Genomic DNA, 19070 nt, shown 5'->3' with positions numbered 1-19070 from the left:
CTTAGTATTTTTTAGAAAGAAGCATGTAACTAACACCTAGAACGACATCAAGAATAGAAACACAGCAATGGATTTTGACTCAGAATAAAAAACCACAGTGTTAATATTTAACACCAATAATTTGAATCTTGAGTATCTCCCGTACTTCATAAACAGTAAGGGGAAATTCTGAAAGGAGTATTCTGTAACTCACTACCTAGCACCTACTTTGGTCACTTAACAGAAAACAATTAGCCTTCTTCCCTATGAGTACAGAATATATTTGTGCACATCTGAAGTTTGAATGTTCTGTATGAGAAAAATTTAGTTCTTATTCAAAACAGTGGTGAAGTTTAAGAAAAACAGCAGTTAATATTCCTCTCATCAACTCTGCTAAAGCTTCCCTGGCAGTCATGCCATCTAGGAAATAAACTAAAAGTGTAAAAACCTGATTTTCAAAAATGTCCTCTTGCATTTCCTTCCACATTTCTAACTCCAGTGCTGCTTTGTATTCAAGAGTTTCTCGAGGTTCTGGGTGGTTTTCTGGAGGACAACGAGGCTGAGCGTGAGGGACATGCTGTTGCTGACCACCACCTACACACTGATGTAACAACAGTGGATTTTTAACTGGAAACCCAACTTGTCAAAGTAGTATTCAGGGAAGGAGGATAAAATTTATTTAAAATTTACCTGAGAAGAATCTGACACCAGAACTTCTTGCATTTTCACAAGCCCGTAGTCTTCCAAAGTGATAGCATATGAAAGCTCTGCTATTCTGTTGCCTGCCCTATAAACAGCATTAGAATGCTTTTAGTGAAAACTGTCTTAAAAATACAGGAAGTGAATTGTAAGACAACAGCAAAGTTTTGTGCTAAAAGGTTCTACATATGCTCCGGGACTCTAATTAGTTGCCTACATGACAGCTCAAACATGTTTCCCATGTATATTGTTTTAACTTCGGGATCAATTTACACATCTACAATAAGCTTTCTGACTTTAAACAGCTTACTATAATCAACACATCCCTGTAACAAATGATCCACAACTGCACCTGCAGTGTGAAATCTTGCTAACAAACATACCTGTTGAATACAGGTATTGTTGCCAACTTTGTTCCAAGATACTCAATGAATTTCATTAGTCTTGCTTTTTTAAATGTTAAACACTAATGTTCTAGTTATCCACAGTATAGTAAGTCACCTAGCATATCATGTGTCATAAGCTACCCTTGGATTACTAAGAACACATTTCTGGAAGCTTTAGCACAGGGAACTGACAACTTCAAATCCACCTACAGGTCAGATATCTACCTGCTCCTGTACAGTGAAAAAAATCTCTAGATAACAGATACTTTAATAAACTAATTTGAAATCAGTTTCAGTTTCTACTTAAGTGGAGCAGTTTGTCTCTGGCCATCTCTAATCATAGACAAAACATAGTAAACAAAGGAAGGTTTTGGTTTTATTTTGGTTTTGGGGGGCTTTTTGTTTGCTTGTTTTTTACCCAGAAAGATATTAACAGAAGGAATAGACACAAGTCATGTAACAAAGTTATCACTAGTCTAACATTAAAGTATACTGTGGTCTACACCAGTCCTTCGTCAGAAACAAAACTACAATTTCAATTATAACTACTCACTGATGCAAAGGCAATTAAACAATCACTTGACACCTGGAAGCTGCAGAATTGCACATCAAGCAATTTGCAACAAAAGGCTGCAAGAATTAACCAAGGCTGTAGTTTTCACAGAAATTCTCTTCCAGCAAATACAAAAAACCAACACTAAAATATTTTTAAAGGTGCAATCTTCTGCACTTATTTGCAAGGGAAAAAACCCAAATATTTGTACTTCACATAAGTTAAAATGAATTACTATATTAAATTCTTACAACTTTCTATCAGTCACTGATTAAAAAAGAAAACAAGATTCAAAGTAGTGGACATCAGAAATCTGAATAATTAAGTCAGTTTAACATATCAGCATAAAAAGGACATTAGATCAACTATAGCAAAGCTAGAGAGGTATCAACACAGCACAACAGAGTGACCTGATTACATTTTGAGAATGCCATCTAGTGGTTATTAAGTTTTACGCAAAACCAGGTTTCATTTTAACAAACTTACTATGGGTGAAAATGTGAACCTTAATGTACAGTGAGATCATAAAGTAACTCCCCACAGACTTTCACACAAAAAAGTTTAAATGAAGTCAGAGATCAGTTTTCTGTCAGTTGTGTCAATAACCTGAAGTTTCCTGTGTGTCAAATATAGCGTGTTTTACTTATCTGTAGGATTAGAGCAGGGGTCCTCAAACTTTAACCAGGGGGCCGGCGCGGATGCAGTGGCAGGCAGTCATCTGCGGCTGCTTGGTTTCCCCCTCCCAACCCCCGGCAGCGGGGTCTGTAAATACCGGGGGCCGGACTGAGGACCCTGGGGGGCCGTATCCAGCCTGTGGGCCTTAGTTTGAGGACCCCTGGATTAGAGGTTTAAAACTGCTCTCAATTTTAATAGCAATTGTATTTATTTCTAAAGGCATAATCAAGGTCCATTATCACACACAAAACGATGAGGGTCCAGACACTGATTGCTAGCACAGTTCACATTCACATCTTCAACAAGACAGAATTATAAATTAAGTTTCTTCATATATAAAAAAAGAAATCACTCCTCTATGCAAATTAATTCAGACAGAACAGTATAATAACAGTGCTCTTTCTGATGTACACAAGCTCAAACTCCTGCTACTATCACAGCACGTAGGCCTGAAACATAAAACCTCTCCACTCTACAGATATATCTGTCCTAAATTTCACTGAAGTCTGTTGCATCTAAAAGCATACTGTGGACAAACAGTCTTAACTACTGGCTGCAACATCAACAACTTTTTGTAACTGTTAAATAACTCAGACTGGAAAATGCCTCAGTAACATTTTTTCCAATTATTTCTGTCTTTAGTCTGTCTGTGAAGCTTACCCAATATCATTATTATACAAATGTTTAGTACAATGATTCTGGTAGTGGTGTGGGGTTGCACAATATACCTGTGGCAATTTAACTTTTAGTCTTTTGGATGCCTATTCCCACCCCCATACTGCAGTACATTGCAGCCTGTTTACTTACTTCAAAAAAGTAAACAGGAAGAGCTTGCCCTCTTCCAGGGAAATGTTAAACAAACAATTCTACAAAACTTGCTACAGAGTAAGTAATTTTCAAAATAGTTTTACCCTTGTGCTGCTGTGACACTGACTGTTTCATTAGAAGTCTGACGCCAGCATTGCTCACCATTACCACCCAAGAATCGTGTTTTTTCTGAAGACAAAACGTTTGAAAGCTGCAGTCTTGCCACCCCTAGAAGTAAATCTTTAGCGGTTTTATCCTTGTGCCACAATTCAACCAGCAGAGGTAATCTGAAACAAAAATAGTTTTAGTGTCAGGCATCAACACAAAAGAGGAAGCACTCCTATTCATATGGGAAAAGGACCTCATTCTCTAAAAGTAACTTCCCAAATCACTGATATTCACAACTGTCAAACAATGAGATGGATTTACTGGCTCTCACTCACAGAGGAATCTGACAGACTGACTTTCCTTCTCCATCACTTACTCCTTTGGTCAGATTATCATTCCTTTCTCCAATTACTAGAAAAATGCTGCAGTGAAAGCAATTGACTGAATAATCTTAATAGACCTAGGTCATCTTCATTTATAAATACCTATAAACAAATTTTAGTCACTGCCACTCAGACTACATCTCCTCCACCTCTTCTTTCAAAATACTACTACTTCAGTGAATCTTTATTCTGTATCTTAATCAGTGAAAGGTGGTGGGACTACTGGGAAAATTGTGACACAGCCCTCACCACTGTACTCTGCTTCCTAGGTACTTGCTCTGTTTTCAAAGATATTGGTTAGTCATTGTGTATTAAAAAGAAGAATAAAAAACTTATTTCGTTTGAAGTAATGCTTTGTTAAAACTATGCTATCAACCTTTAAATTAAGAACTTACAGAAACAACCCTTTGTTTCTGAAAACAATAATGCCTGTGTAAGTACTCAGGAGAACAGCAAGAATTTGAGAGTCCCTGACTCCAAATGTAATAATAGAGAAACTGGAAAATCAGCGTATTAAATATTTGCTGGCACTGACACTTGGATTCTTTACTAAATTCTCAAACTGATGATCTTTTTGAACTTGTGATTGCATTTATTAAAAAAAAGAAAAAGCATAATTAAGATAAAAAGAAGGTACGTTATCACCTGAAGAATGTATCTTGCAGCTGATGAGGTATAGTTGCAAAGTCAAACGCACAGTAGGACTGTGGAAGAAAGACTTCCATGTTCTTTCTGACTTCTACAGGTGGGCTTGTCATAATAGGGGCTGCACTGCCAAAAAATGGATACGAGTACCTAATAAAAACAATAACAAAAATAATCAAATTGAATCATAGAATGGTTTGAGTTGGAAGGGACCTTTACAGATAATCTAGTTCCCACCCTTCTGCCATGGGCAGGGACACATTCCACTAGACCAGGCTGCTCAAAGCCCCATCCAGCCCGAACACGGCCAGGGATGGGGTACCCACAGCTTCTCTGGGCAGCCTGTTCCAGTGCCTCACCACTCTTAGTGCAGAATGTCTTCTATCTAATTTAACCCTATATGCCCTTGCAAGAAGTCCCCCTCAGCTTTCTTGTAGGCCCCTTTTAGGTACTGGAAGCCTGCTGTAAGGTAGTAACTTAATAAATAGATACTTTTTTCTTACAACTTCCACAAGAACACCAGTTCAGACATTTTACTGAAGCACAATTTGTACTGAAGTTGCAAAATCTGCACAAATAAGTCCAAAACAACAGGATTTTCTTCTCAAATATTTGTTATTTACTTCAGCACTAATCCAACTTCATTTATTTTACTGTTATTTTGACAAAAAAGCTTCAATAACCTGTATGTTTACAATCACACAAATTGATCTTTTAAATAAATTCTGCAATTAAAGTGAGCAGAGAAATAGAAGAAACCTATTATATTCAGATATAGATTGCTACTTAAAAACACTTATAACTATATGACATGTCATAATCTATCACTAAGTATACATATATGCAGAGTCAGAACCATTTGAAAATTTCAGTCACATTTGAGGAATTTAGTTTTTAATTCCCACACTAAAGGGAATGTCAAATCATTTTACCATTATGATTTCTAATGTGGCCTGAAACTACTGTCCTGGCACAATTCAGTGTATGATAAACTACAAAGGGAAGGTCAAGTACCTCTTGAACTTTGTTTTGCTGAAGCTGATGATGCCAGCTGTCTGCTGAGTTACTAATAAAATAAATACTTCATCAAAAGTATAGAATTTTTTTAAGCAGCAGCATAACTGTTTGAAGCGCTTGTTTAGAACCGAATGAAATAATGCTTCCAATATACAGTGAAAATGCAATTTTTTTTACCCTGCAAATTTTCTTAGCATTTATGTTTGGATGTTTCTTCTTTTCAGCTTCTTGCCATATTCACCACTGACTAAAATTCAAAGTGCATGAAACAGCAAAACCTACTTCTTGTCACCGTTCTCAAACAAATCCATTTTTGGAATTTTATGTGAAAAAGCTTTCACAGAAGTCCACCCACTTTACACTGTATTCCACTTACCATTTAATAATAGACATAAAATATTATAATGATGCAATCTCTATTAGTTGTGTGTTAAAATATTCCACTCCTACAGCCCAACCTCACCTTTTCACCCTAGTTCAAACAAAGTTTAAACTCCAAGAATCATTAACACGAATAGACTTCCTGGTGACCAGCTGCAACTGTAATGAACTCAACTCTGTCAGAACAACAAATGCAAAGCAAATGCAGATGCACCTCCACAGCCATAAACATTCAACCCTCTCAGACCAAATCACCACTTAAAGATATGCTGTCATGTGCACCAAAAGGGCCCTAACAGAAACCAGAAGACAAACTATAAAAACTGCTGTGAATCGCTGAATTCCCATATACCATCAATTAAAAAAGTCCAACTCATGGAATACTTTTTTTAAACAAAAAGTCATCCTGTCTGGTTGTAACAAGTACTTACTTCTTATGATTTGACTGGTTGTTTCTGTGGAAGACTTGTTTTTGTAAACGTTGGCTGGCTGAACTACAAGAAATTATTCCACAGTTCCTGCTTCACTACAGGTGTAGCAACAAGACCAGAAACTTATTTTTCTTCTAAACTTTGAAGTACTTAACGAGCACCACAAGAAATGTGAGTGTAACAAGGTAATTCGATTAAAAAGCTTTTCTAATGTCAAGTTACATTTTTTAAACATTGATTTTCCATAACAAATTTAGGGATATTAAGAAGAAACTTAATGAAAAGCAAAGTTACTTGCTTAGGCTGGTAACACTTCAGTCTCTCCAAGTTCAGTCTGGTCTTTCATGCATTAGGAACATCAGACCATTTGCCAAAACCACCAGTGGCACTAGCTGTAGTTACTATTCAAAGCAACTAAAACAATCTTCATACCATCAACTTCTCTCAAAACAGGGAGCATTTAGCAAAGTACACCTGAAATTTATTCAAAAAGAGTTTAATACATATATTCCAACTCTTATCATTGACAGAAAACTGCAGTGACATGTTTTTGTAATAGAGATAACAATTTAATTGGAAGGAACTGTTGACAGGTGTTCATTAGAGGCTTACATCTAATTAACTACACACTAGTCACTTTGCTTAAGCATTCAATATTAAATCACACCTGCTGGCTAATAAGGGCCTATATGCATATATATCCACATTCTTATAAACAAGGTGTTAAACATGATACTGTCAAGTCTCCTTTAAGAGAAGATTTTAAGTTTGGCAGTTCATTCCATGTTTCTTGCAGATATTTTTGAATGAGTGTTTTTTATATTTTTTTTCTTAGGGGGCAGTTGTTTGCTTCATTTTTTTAAGGCTGTTCATTCCACCAAGACAAAATTAAGAAACTCTGTTCTACGGAAAATTTGCATGACAACCTAAACAGAAAAAGACTGATCTCCTATCTTTTCTCCAGCAAAAAGGCAGGAGCACCTTAATCAAACCACCTGTCACTCAGCCTGAATGACATTTTTCTAACCTAATCTTCATTCAGCAACGAAGCATTTGCTTTCTTGCAATACTACACTGCAGAAGCTCATAAAGCATCTTTGATTCCCCTGAGGTTAAACATAACATGTACCTGGTTGGCAAATCAGTTACAGGAGATTAGCATTAAGTTTTCCCTTTCAGTTAACTGAATTTCAAACATTAAGCTATATTGCCTTTACTCTGCGTAACTAAAGTGGCTGGGAAGTTTTAGTAAGCCACAAAGCATTTCCTGAAGGCCCAAAACACTGCAGCTTTATCAATTAGAAGATACCTGTCAGGTTTAAAATATTTATGAACACTGCAGTTTGGCAAAGTGAGCAATGACATGTCTAAGGCAGCACTGCAGCAGCTCTCTGCTAAGTCCTCAGGTCCTACAAATGCATCACAATGCCATGGGAAGGTGATGTTCTTACGCAACCTAGTGCCCATTTTGCTGTTAAAGACACAAATGCAGGACAAGGTCACTTTTCCACATTCTTCTCACCACTCTATTTTAACCCAGAAACCATCCTGATTGCCATCAGCTGAATAAAACAAATTGCAAATAAATTCTTTAACATGTACTAGGACAACAGCAGTGATAAGAACCATAAACACCTTCCTTCCTCAAGGCCTTTCTCCCTCATGAGCCTCAGAAAATCCTGAATAATCAGAAATAGATTTTTAAAGTTTTAAAGTTTTTAAGTTAAGGTTTAGAGATAGCATAAGGGAAGCATCTAAAAACGCATAACTTGGTTGTATGTATGACAACACAGAGGTCATGAAGATGCATGAGGAGAGCAAGAGCTAAGAGTGCTGTCATTAACTGACTTCCAACCTGGATGTTTCAAGTGCAACCCCACTGAGCAAGTGCCCAGACAGCACAGAGAGAATGCAAACAACTTTTGCACCCTTTTAACATGGCCATATAATCCTTCATTAAAGATTGGCAGCAAAACATGAGGTATCAGTTGGTGGTATCTGTACTGGCTTTTTGGGTTGGGATCCCCATGTCAGGTACTCCCAAATCCATTTCAACAGAAATGATGATATATTGATCACTGTGCAAACTTCTGACAAATCAAGCAGTACATAGCTTGTTAGACACAACCAGAACAGGAAGGAGAGCTACTAGACTGCAGTGACCTAATGCCTTAAATGCACAAAGGACAGCAGATGCAGAGCAAATGGGAATACATCTGAAGCTGCTGCTGCTTCCAGAGGAGGTTGGAAATCTGCTAGGTTATCTTGCTGAAGATCTAAGTAGGAATCAAGAATCTACAAGTCCCTGCAAGGAGGCTGTAGCTAGGTGGGTGTCAGTCTCTTCTACCAAGTAAGAACTGACTAGACAAGAGGAAACAGCCTTGAGTTGCACCAGGGGAGGTTTAGGTTGGATATTAGGAAAAATTTCTCCACCGAAATGGTTGTCAAGCATTGGAACAGGCTGCCCAGGGCAGTGGCTGAATCACCATGCCTGGAGGTATTGAAGACTTGCAAGTGTGGTGCTTAGGAACACAGTTTAGTGGTGGACTTGGCAGTGTTAAGGTTACAGTTGGACTCTTATCTTGAAAGTTTTTTCAGCCTAAATGATTCTATGATCTGTGATGCCTGTATCTATAAAATCATGCTCCTAAACTCTAAGAAAAAACCTAAAATGAAACAACTTGATATAAGAAAGCTCTCTCTTCACTGGCAATGTTAAAAACCAAACCCACAACCTCCCATACAGATACTGGTTTCAATATCCTTTTAATTGGTCTGACACCTTTTTAGTTCTTACTCCTCCAACTTAGCATTCACCTCCCAACTAATAGCTGCTTAGTATCCAAAAAGTGCTCCATACTCTCATGTTGACATCAGTAATAAACTAATCTCTAAGCAATTCCTCCAAACTAGCACTGGCAGTTTTGCTTCAGGCACAAAACTCACGTATCCAAGACAGCTTGTCTTTTTTGTAACTCCAGGAATTTATGTAACAAAAGATGCTTCTTCTCCCTGCTAAGCTCTACTTCTTGTACACAGAGACTATCAAAAAATGCTGATAATACCTCTCAGAATGATAACACATCAACTACATCAATTCCTCACTTTAAGACTAGTATGTGCTTTCTTTAGATTCACTGTCACACACAAGCCAGGTGATCTGTCTCTTACTAAAATGCTACAAGGACTTCTTGGTGGCGACATGGAAAGCTACAGAAATCACTCCTTTGATCAGCTGGAAAGGCAGCCAGAAAGTAAAAGAGGCAACGAATCCTCCTTTTCCTTTAAGGACTGAAAAATTATTTTTATTGTCTGAGCACAGGTATTCAAAAGAAAGTTAACACAACTCAAAGTGCAGGTGAAATATTACATACTATCTTTAATACTCAAAAGTCTAGTGATATGCCAGATAAACATTCTGAAGTATTTTGCTACTGAAAATCAGCTATGTAAAAGGCATCAGGCAGCATACTGCCACCAATCATTCAGATTATGAAGGCCTTGTATTAAAAAGACAGATACTGTTATTACGAAGAACAAAAAAAATTGTACCTTAAAATGCAATTTATTGGAAAACCAACTTCCAGACCACGTATACTTCGTAAGTCTATTGAAAAGCAAAAATGGTGAGAGGCTGCTGGAATGACAATTTTCTGTGCTGACACAGGCTCAGAACTGGATGTACCCACAGGGTTGGGTTGAGATGCAGCTACAGGACCATTAGCAGCTGAAAAGATAGAAGAGAATTTGTGTGCATTTTTAATAATCTGTTCTGCCCAAAATAATATGTTAAAGATAGGTCTCACATTTTAAATGCAAGAAACAGATACGTTTCTTCCCCAAGAAATTTAAATTCCTTGTAACTTAAGCTAGTACTATGAAAAAAAGCCACTCTATTTCTAAGTTACATCAGAACTGTGATATACGTAAAATCTTCTTATGATTCTGTAATATTATTCATTTTTTTATTAATCTTCAAAGTTATGGAAGTCTATCTCACTGAAGAAAAGTTCAGACTGAGATCCAAGGTATTAAATTGTTCAGAAGGATGTCACAAGACTACAGCTTCAACAGTTTATATCAATATATATCACTCAATCTAACAGATACATTGAGGGCATGCAGAAGACGTGGGCTACAAAAAAAAATCCCTGGTAGTAACTTAGTTTGCTTTGAATTAGCTAATGCCTTTAGTAGAGGACTGAAAAAAAACAGAGCAGCAGGTCACTTCAGTGATCATGTAAGGCAGCATCAACTATTGGTCCCAAGCTGAGGTTTAACTATTGAAAAACTAAAATGCTCTAGTTATGTCAGTAAAGCATATCTGCTCACACCCTTTGATCAGAACCCACCTACTGCAACATTCATTTTTTATTTTAGCAAGCAGAAAGTACAGTGAGAATGCCTGTCCAGTTGCATACAGGCTTCTCAAGTCCTTACACGGGGACCCAATACTGCCTTCAAAGAGTATAAGGTCAAAATACAAGTTTTACAAACAGGGTCTCCAAAAATGTTTTAAGAAAATAAAGCAGAGAAAGAGGTAAAGAAACTGTCAGAGAACTCAACTGCCTTTTGTGTTAGTTGTTCTGATCCTCTTTCTTCATAATTACCTAAAACGTTTCCATTTCTCTCATTTTTAAAGAAACACATCATTGCTAGCATTGACTTAATCTATTTTCTGCTTGTTTTGAGTGTTTTGTTTGCATTAACAGAAAAAATACAAAAAATAAAAGTTCAATACTACTTCAGCATCAGCTAGTAAGCGTAACATAGGAATAAAATCATTATTAGTGATTCAGATAAAATGTCACTAAATTGCTTGGTGCAATGAAATTGCTGAATAGAAGCTTAAGGCCACAGACAAGAGAACAAAAATTGTGTACAGGCTACTGTTAAAATTCACTTCAGTTCATATTATATTCATATTTCATTCAGTGTACTGAATTTGATAAATTTTGCCTTACTGGAATTTTGGACATGTGACAAAGGTGACTTTGCTCTGCTCTGTGATGTAAAAACTGGAAGCTCTTCAGTATGCTGTTTGTTAACCTCTTGTGAGGACTCACCCACCGGCCCTGAAAGACAGATGTGATATGTTTTGTGTCTTACCAAAAGAGAGTTATAAAATTATTACTATTAAAAAACCCATAGATTTCTTAACCACAGATTCAAACTAGCTGCTGGATTCACAATACTTTTTCTTGCTAAGTTCCATAAAAAACGACTTAATCCTTGCTTAAATAAATCAGTTAGGATTAAAGGCAAATTTGGCTGAATTAGCAGACAAATCCTGAGAGCACATTCTAGGACAAAGATTTTCCTCTACAGAACTGGGTCTTTAGGACCAATGTCAACAAAACAGTAATACAACTATCATAAGAAAAATCATTATTGGGCTTTATTCATTTATTATCTCTTAATATTATGCATGTTCAGTAATGTTTAGCAAACTAACATTCTTTCTTATGAGCTTTACCCTATCCTTATAGTATTTCTTCCTCTCTCATCTCTGTTCCTCTTCAACTTCTCCCCAAACCAGCCCTCAAATCAAAAACAAGGTAAGTCTTAGAAAGCTATGTGGGCTACCAAGTCCCTATAAAAAGATAATGCAAAACCAAACAAAAAACCCAGCTGCTTCATTTTGTCCGGGAATCTGTACAGTACAAACACTTGTTTTCTCAATTGATTATTCACATAGTAAATTCCTTAGAAATCTTAAGAACCCCACATTTCCCCTGCCTTTCTATTTAATCAATATGAACATTAGGATCATTTCATCTCCTCATTGAGTAAGTCAGTTTCTCTATGGGTGTCATACTGAACCTTCCCACTCTCAAAATTCAGAGAATTCCAAACATTTCTGGTATTATTTTACAAGCTGATGACCATCCACATGACTTGTAACCTACACACCACCAAATCCCCATTCTTGCTCTTCCAAGTGTTTTCAACAACCATGTTCAAATTACAGCATTTATTCTCCTCTTGTACTTGTTTTTAAGTAATTATTATTTGCCTTATCATTGCAAATTAATAGCATGTGATCCAAGACCACACTTGACAACTGGGGAAGAAAAGATTATATACCACATACCCTGCTTCTTTAGTATTGGGCCTTTTTCACACTTAAGACTTTCCACTTCACTTTCTGTTGCTTCATCTTCTGTTGAAGAGGGGTCAGCCTGAGGCACAACATTCTGGGATCTCTGCTGCAGGACCTCCGTTTTTCCACTAACAGGTGAAAGAACCTTCTCCTGTAGTTGTTTCGGTTCAGTTGGAGCATTTAAGGGCATCAAAGGCTGAATGAAGCAATATAGTTTTCTTATTGATCACAGCTTGCACTGAAAAATTCTGTCTACAACGTTTTTATAGTTTGAGATTTTTTTTACTGACATAGAAAAATGAAGCAGTGAAAGGTTTATTCATATAAGGCAACTTAATCTTTCAGGCTTTAATTTACATACTGAAGAGATAAATACAACTTAGAAACACCATTTTTTTTTTTTTAACATGAAATTGCACAACTGTGTCTAAACCAAAAACAAACAAGTAAGCTATACCTGGGCTAGCTCCCTTTGCAAAGTTACTGATACTCCAACAGCTGGAGCCATATCCAAAGGCAACTGTGGCAGTTTCTGTTTAGCTCTATTTGGTGGGACAAGGACAAATGCTCCTTCTATTGCCACAGGGTGTTGATCAATCTCCACATTTCCTTTCTTCAGCAGTCCAGACAGAGGTATTTCAGTGCTTCCAAGAGACTGGTCCCCACAGCAAAGATGGATCTGCACACATACAAGAGCACTATGAAGTAACTGGCATGTGCCTTTCCACTTGAACTGTCTGTTCACCCTCTACTAAAGGTGGCATAAATACAACAGATAAGTGATCATCCCTAGTGTAGTCCCTGTTTGAGAAGTGTTTTGTGCTGTATAGGAACAGCTATAAGATTTTAGTATTAAGCAGGTAGGATTAGTCCCATGCTAGCACATAGCCGATCACTGCACTGTCCTTCTGAGGACTTGTCAGATCATCCGTTCTGGAGGACAAATTCAATAGCCTGTGGCTTCTAAACACAGCACAGATTCTTGTCCTTAATGTACAAGCATATATACTGCAAGGTAAAGAAAAAAGTTATTTGCAAGCTCAACCTCTGTGTGTATGTTTAGACACCTCTTAAACAGCAAGGATTTTTGGAATTAAGTAATTGTGTTCTTAATTTTGACAAAGTTTGTCTCAAACTTTGACTCAACTCTTCCTTCTTTCCACAGCTTAATATTTATATACCTAAGTAAAAGATGGATCTTAAAAAACACACACTAAAGGAATTTTTTTCCTCAGTGAAAGTTACTCTTCAAAGCTTACATACCAATTTGCTCTTTCCCAAGTAAGGGCCACTCTCAGCTCTGTTTTAGCAGATCACAACACTGTACTCTGATCCTTAATATTACTACATTTAGTGAAGGCTCTACTACTAAAAGGTGTCAGCTGCCAATACACACCCCCAGGTGTGTGTATATGTATGTACATATACACACATACAATATGTACATACACACAACCCACCCTAGTCTGGCAGCTAGCACCTTTTACAACTTTAAATACAAGTCTTTATTTTCAGAAAAAAATATGTTGAATATTAAGGATCATAATACAGTGCTCTAATCCTATATTCAAAATTTTAAGAAGCTGAGAAGTCAGAGAAAGAAAACTGTAAATAGAGATGTGGCTCTGACCTCACAACAACTCTTGTTCAAACAGGCATTCTTTAATACAATCAAAACACATGTAATTCAATGTATGTATATATATGTGCTATATTAAATCCTTTGTTTCAAGACCATAGACTAAGAAAAAATTCCAAACATCAATGCATTTTTCTCCAAAAACTGTAATTAGTAAAATAGTGCAAGCTGAGACAAAAACCAGATGAAACAATTTAAGATTTTGACAGAAAGATTCTTAAACTAACCTGGATAACAAAAGTAGAATGGTTTGAACAAGCTCAAAGAAAAGGATCCAGACCCAAGACTACCTCATATAACACTGTCTCATTTACCAGCTATGTTACTAAAAACCCTATACTACTCTCAACTAAATAGTCTTGTTTTGTAATGAGTTAAGTGTGAGCCAGACAGACTGCCATAAATGCTTTCAATACTACCCAATATTTAGAATCATGGAATCATTTAGGTTGGAAAAGACCCTTTAGATCAGAGTCCAACTGTGAATTTAGCACTACTCCACCACTAAACCATGTCCCCCATCTAAAGACATAGCTAAAGATAAGCTATATCCCTTAACAGCCCAAATATGGCTGTACTGTATTTAAAAATACTATCTGGCTAAGGAGCAGGAAAAAGCCAGACCTCCCTTATTATTCATGAAGAGTGTGGTAGACAGTGATTTTAGAACTTAAGCAAGAGTGATGTGAGCAGCTGGTGTGGGTGAGGTTATCACAGGTAGGTTTGTGGGTTGCAGATGGTCTGATTGCAGCGCAGCTCCTAGAACTCAGAGCTCTTGAGAATGCTGCATTAGCTTTTTGGAAATGTCATGTAACCTAACTTACTATAGGGAGCATACTAAAACTACTGCCACTCCATCTGAGCTGGGAAACTGGCTGCTAGGGTTTCCTTTATACCAGCAAGAGAATCAATTTGTATTGACTCAAAACCACTGTAAAACAATCTGGTTTTGGAAAGAGAAATGTTTTCTGTTTTCAGCCTGAGCCATATTCCATTTTTTTAATTTTCATTACTTATTTTCATTCACATTTGAGAAGAAACTTCTTACCTGCAATTTTGACTGTGCACCAAGGTAAACTTGAAGGACATCAGCTGTACTACGTATTCGAACCGAAGCTCTTTCTGGCTCAAAGTTTGGATTAATTAAGTCAGTGAAAGGTTCATTTGTGACATCATTTCCCAGTAACGAGTAGTAGAAAAAAAACACAGGCTGTTGTTCAGGAAGCTTCACAGTACTAGGAACTAACTGAAAATGATGCAGAAAAGAATATCTTTTCACATACTGTACAGTTACAGTAATCCTTAAGCATTACCTTGGGAATTAAAGAGCTTAAATTTATCTCAAACTACTGAGCAGATGACCTAAATCCTAGCTTGCAGTACACACATAAAATAAACAGAAAACTCTTACATTAGTACTCAAACAGAATGAAACAAACATGCAAGCATACCAGTAACTTGCTAAATGACCCATTTTGAATTACCTTTAAGATTTATCAGCACCAAGGGCTCTAACTGACATTATATATTCAATAGCGTCAAGCACTGCACAAGTACTCAGAAATAAGCAGCCTCTCCACAAAGTATTTCTAGTGTAAATAAGCAATGTAGATTAGATACTGAGTTATATAATAAATTATGTGATTTAATAGAAGACTGGAACAGCCAGAAACAGCTACTTCATCCTGTAGTCACTGCAACTGTTGAGTTCGATGCCTAAAAAGGCACAAGCTACCCCAGACTGTTCACAGTAAGCTTACTTCACAAGGCCCTTGAATTGACATGGAAAATTATTTTCTCTGACAAAAAACATAAAACAATCCTGGGGAGAGTTTATCATAAACTATGAGTTATAGATCAGTTAAAGTCACACTGGCTTTGAGTCATGACTTTCACAGTAAATCAGGCATACCCGTATTTTTTAAATCAGTTTATCAGTGTAGTACCGTATAAACACAGAAGCTGAGGTCTAAAGCTGAAATTATCACATTAGCACGGCACTTCATCCAAGCTTTTAAGTCCTTCCCTTAGGCAACCTATAAACTCTACTGTTTCATATACCCTATGGATCAGAAAAGTATTTTGTCTTGTTTGAACTTCAGCACATGGGCACCACATTGAAGACTAATATAACGCATACACAAACTTTTAATACTATATTGTAATAAAAATGTATGCATTTCATAAAAGTGCATAATTTAAAGTAAACGCAATTTTAGTGCTCCAAAGAACTCTGATCTTTCATCTAATTTGACATGTAAGCACTACAGACAGTTTTAAAATTCAAATTAATGTATATTAATTCAACATGGGACAAGGATATTTATTGCAAGAAACTTAAGACAATAACAAAATCTTAACTAGAAATAAGGCACTGGAGGGCAAAAATACAAACATAGGATAGTACTTCTTAACGACTACACATAGCAAGGAAACAAACCTGTTCCAACTGTGTGGCAAACACAATGGTTACAGACAAGACAAAGTAGTCTCTGCAATACTCTGCTGGTCCAATTTGATGATAGCCCTCTTCTTCATTCAAGACAGGTACAATACTTTTAGGGTCTAGTCCAGAAAGAAGGGCAGGTGCTAATAGAGAAGAAAGTTAAGAACTTGTGATCTTATTTATTGCTGCAGGAATCATATAATTGTACAATAATTAAAGGTAAAACTACATGTGGAGAGAAAAATCACAAATAAAGATCTCAATGCTTGGTTCCAAAGCATTTTAACACAAAAAAGTCCCTAAGTATACTCAGGTATAGCTAAAAATAAATAATCTGATATTAATTCCTATTCTGTGGGCACAGATGTTATTTTGAACACTATGCTATAGAATGCTAGTGCATATTTTTAATTATAGTTACAATATGTAACATTAGAGTGACTGGAACTTTATTTCATTAGGTTAGAGTCTACCATGTTGTTTCTTTACCCATTAAAGGAAATGCAAGACAGTAACCGCATATGACACCCATTCAACTGCTGAAAGTATGTCATCTCATTCCACAGACCTTTGGAATGTTTAAAGATTTTTCATCTGAAGTCTTCAATGCATTAAGCACTAAGTTCTGGTTTACTAGTTTCTACTCTATAGCATCAGTAATTCAATGCATTTCAACCAAATAGGAACAATCACACAGCACTTTTGGTTGTGAACAAAAAAAGCTCTATTTCAAACACTGGAAACTTTAAACCACTTAGGGTTCATACATTTGGTTCTGGAGGTTTTGGGGGTTTGGGGGGTTTTTTGTTTACTGACCTAAAAGGAAAACATCTCCTTAACTATCTGACTAGACCAGAACTGGGTAGTCTAGATTAGTCATACCCAGTGCTTGGAACATCAACTTTAAACCTGTGAAACTCTAAACGTTTGTCTCCCTCCATGCCTAAATATAGTATCAACTAATCTTGAGATGACAGAAGAAAGGGAAAAGCTATAAAACTTGTTTGTATCAGTATTTCCACAGAAAGCATAAAGTGGAAGACAGTCCTCGGTGAAAGCAGAAGGGACTTCTTGTATTTTTTGTGAGTGCCTTGAGGGGTAGGAAAGCTTGCAGACAGTTCCTTGCCTCCTTTACAAATTTTACAGCATGCAAAATTCCCTGTGCTTTGTCATAAACCTGAAAGGACAGAGTAAGCTAAGTGATTACACTGGGACTTCAATATTGCCTTAACCACTCTTGCCATGCAGCCAAGTCATTGAAGTCTGGGCCAGAAACCTTGTAAAACACTACTACTGACCACTTTGTTTTTACAAAACCACAGCCACAGATCATGATAAGCAGATGATGTATTTAGAATTAGGAAAAAGTTACCCTCAGAGCAAGAACATGAGTAAGATAAGTATGAGAAAATCCACTAGCTGCAACAGAGGCTCAGTTTTTGAAGATTAAGTAGACAGGCTTTTGGGTGGGGATGAGGGGAGAAGTAAATCTGTTGTTTTAGTTGGGTTTTTGTTTTTTAATCAAGCTGCTAAGGGTTTGGGTTTGATGTTTGGTAGAGTTTGTTCTGTGGTTTTTTTTTTTTAATTACTAACTTCCATTAAAGAATCCCTAATTAAAAAAATTTCTATAAAACACAGCAAAGACACCTACTGGCATTAACATTTGAGTTCTAATAGATTTTTTACACACTTCACTAATTACTTGAGAGGAATGTATAAGGGAATCCAGAAATGGAATGAGTTCCAACAGTTAAAGCAGATGTTACCACAAAAACTTATCAACAGAACACGACCCAAGTACTATATTAGATTAAAAATGCATCAGAAAAGAGAAGCCTACCCAACAAGTGAAATGCTGTATTATTTTATAACTCCGAGCCCAAACTACTGAAATTGCATTCTGTAAAGAAACTCCTTTCAATACAGAACTTCCTAAATCCCTGAAATATGAGTAAAATGCCCATAGGAGTCAACTACGAATCCGCAGTTCCAATTTTAAAGATCAGTTGGTTTCCAACCCTGTCCACCTGGAAGTCAGTTACCACAGTAAAATGCTCTTGCTAAGTTATTATCACAAGGTCTTTAGCTGTAAAGGATTTGCATCTGTAATACTACAAAACTAAAATTCTTTGGAGACTTCAAAGACCACATTTGCAACAAGTGATATGTTCATCTGGCACAAGAACATTGTTGGTTCAAAGTGAGAGAAATTCTTACTGTGTTACTTACCCTTCCCTTCTCTAGGGGGTGCCTCCTTCGCTTTAAAACCATGGATCAGTGCTTTTGAATCAGTCTCCAACATGACACCTACTTGTATTTCAGACTTAAATTTTGTGTACTTGTTATTAAGTAGAGGATACCATTTTGGTGCCTATATAAATAAAAATAATAAAACCCAAACACATTTTAAAACCAGGAAGACAACATTGTTACAGAAAAATTAAGACTCATTCTAGCATTTCTACTTCATTATCTATAGAAAAATAACTTTGTTTTTATTTCAAAAAATTTGGCCTATTTTAAGTACACTGTTATACTAAAAGGATTTTACAGAATGATTCCTGGAAGACTAGCTGAACATTCTCTTTTCCACAGGTTCATACAGTAAATGAGTTAGCAAGAAAAATATGCCATAAATCTTTTCAAGCTCTCAAGTGAAAGAGCACAGGCAAATTATATGGATCACAAATCCTTAAGAAGTGTGATGTCAAAAGAAGACACCAGGGTCCTGTTGTGACCCATATCAGAGTTCACAGAATCACAGAATGGTCAGGGTCAGAAAAGACTTCTTGAGATCATCTAGTACAACCCACTACTA

At 36.6% G+C, this 19070-nt stretch overlaps 1 protein-coding gene across 1 annotated transcript in view; it reads right to left on the bottom strand.

Annotated features, from left to right (window-relative positions):
* CEP120 (centrosomal protein 120) overlaps positions 1–19070 on the bottom strand; it is a 44982-nt gene that overhangs the window by 20871 nt on the left and 5041 nt on the right. Inside the window, exons 4-14 of the mRNA XM_005432988.4 lie at positions 18482–18623; positions 16247–16395; positions 14855–15052; positions 12625–12846; positions 12159–12363; positions 11029–11139; positions 9617–9791; positions 4236–4385; positions 3204–3386; positions 670–766; positions 428–580 (exon numbers count right to left, since the gene is read on the bottom strand). Coding sequence (XP_005433045.2) covers positions 428–580; positions 670–766; positions 3204–3386; positions 4236–4385; positions 9617–9791; positions 11029–11139; positions 12159–12363; positions 12625–12846; positions 14855–15052; positions 16247–16395; positions 18482–18623 — 1785 coding nt within the window. The remainder of the gene's footprint in view (positions 1–427; positions 581–669; positions 767–3203; positions 3387–4235; positions 4386–9616; positions 9792–11028; positions 11140–12158; positions 12364–12624; positions 12847–14854; positions 15053–16246; positions 16396–18481; positions 18624–19070) is intronic.

This window comes from Falco cherrug, chromosome Z, assembly GCF_023634085.1.
Source record: "Falco cherrug isolate bFalChe1 chromosome Z, bFalChe1.pri, whole genome shotgun sequence".
Lineage (NCBI taxonomy): Eukaryota > Metazoa > Chordata > Aves > Falconiformes > Falconidae > Falco > Falco cherrug.
This window is presented reverse-complemented; position numbering and strand designations above follow the sequence as displayed.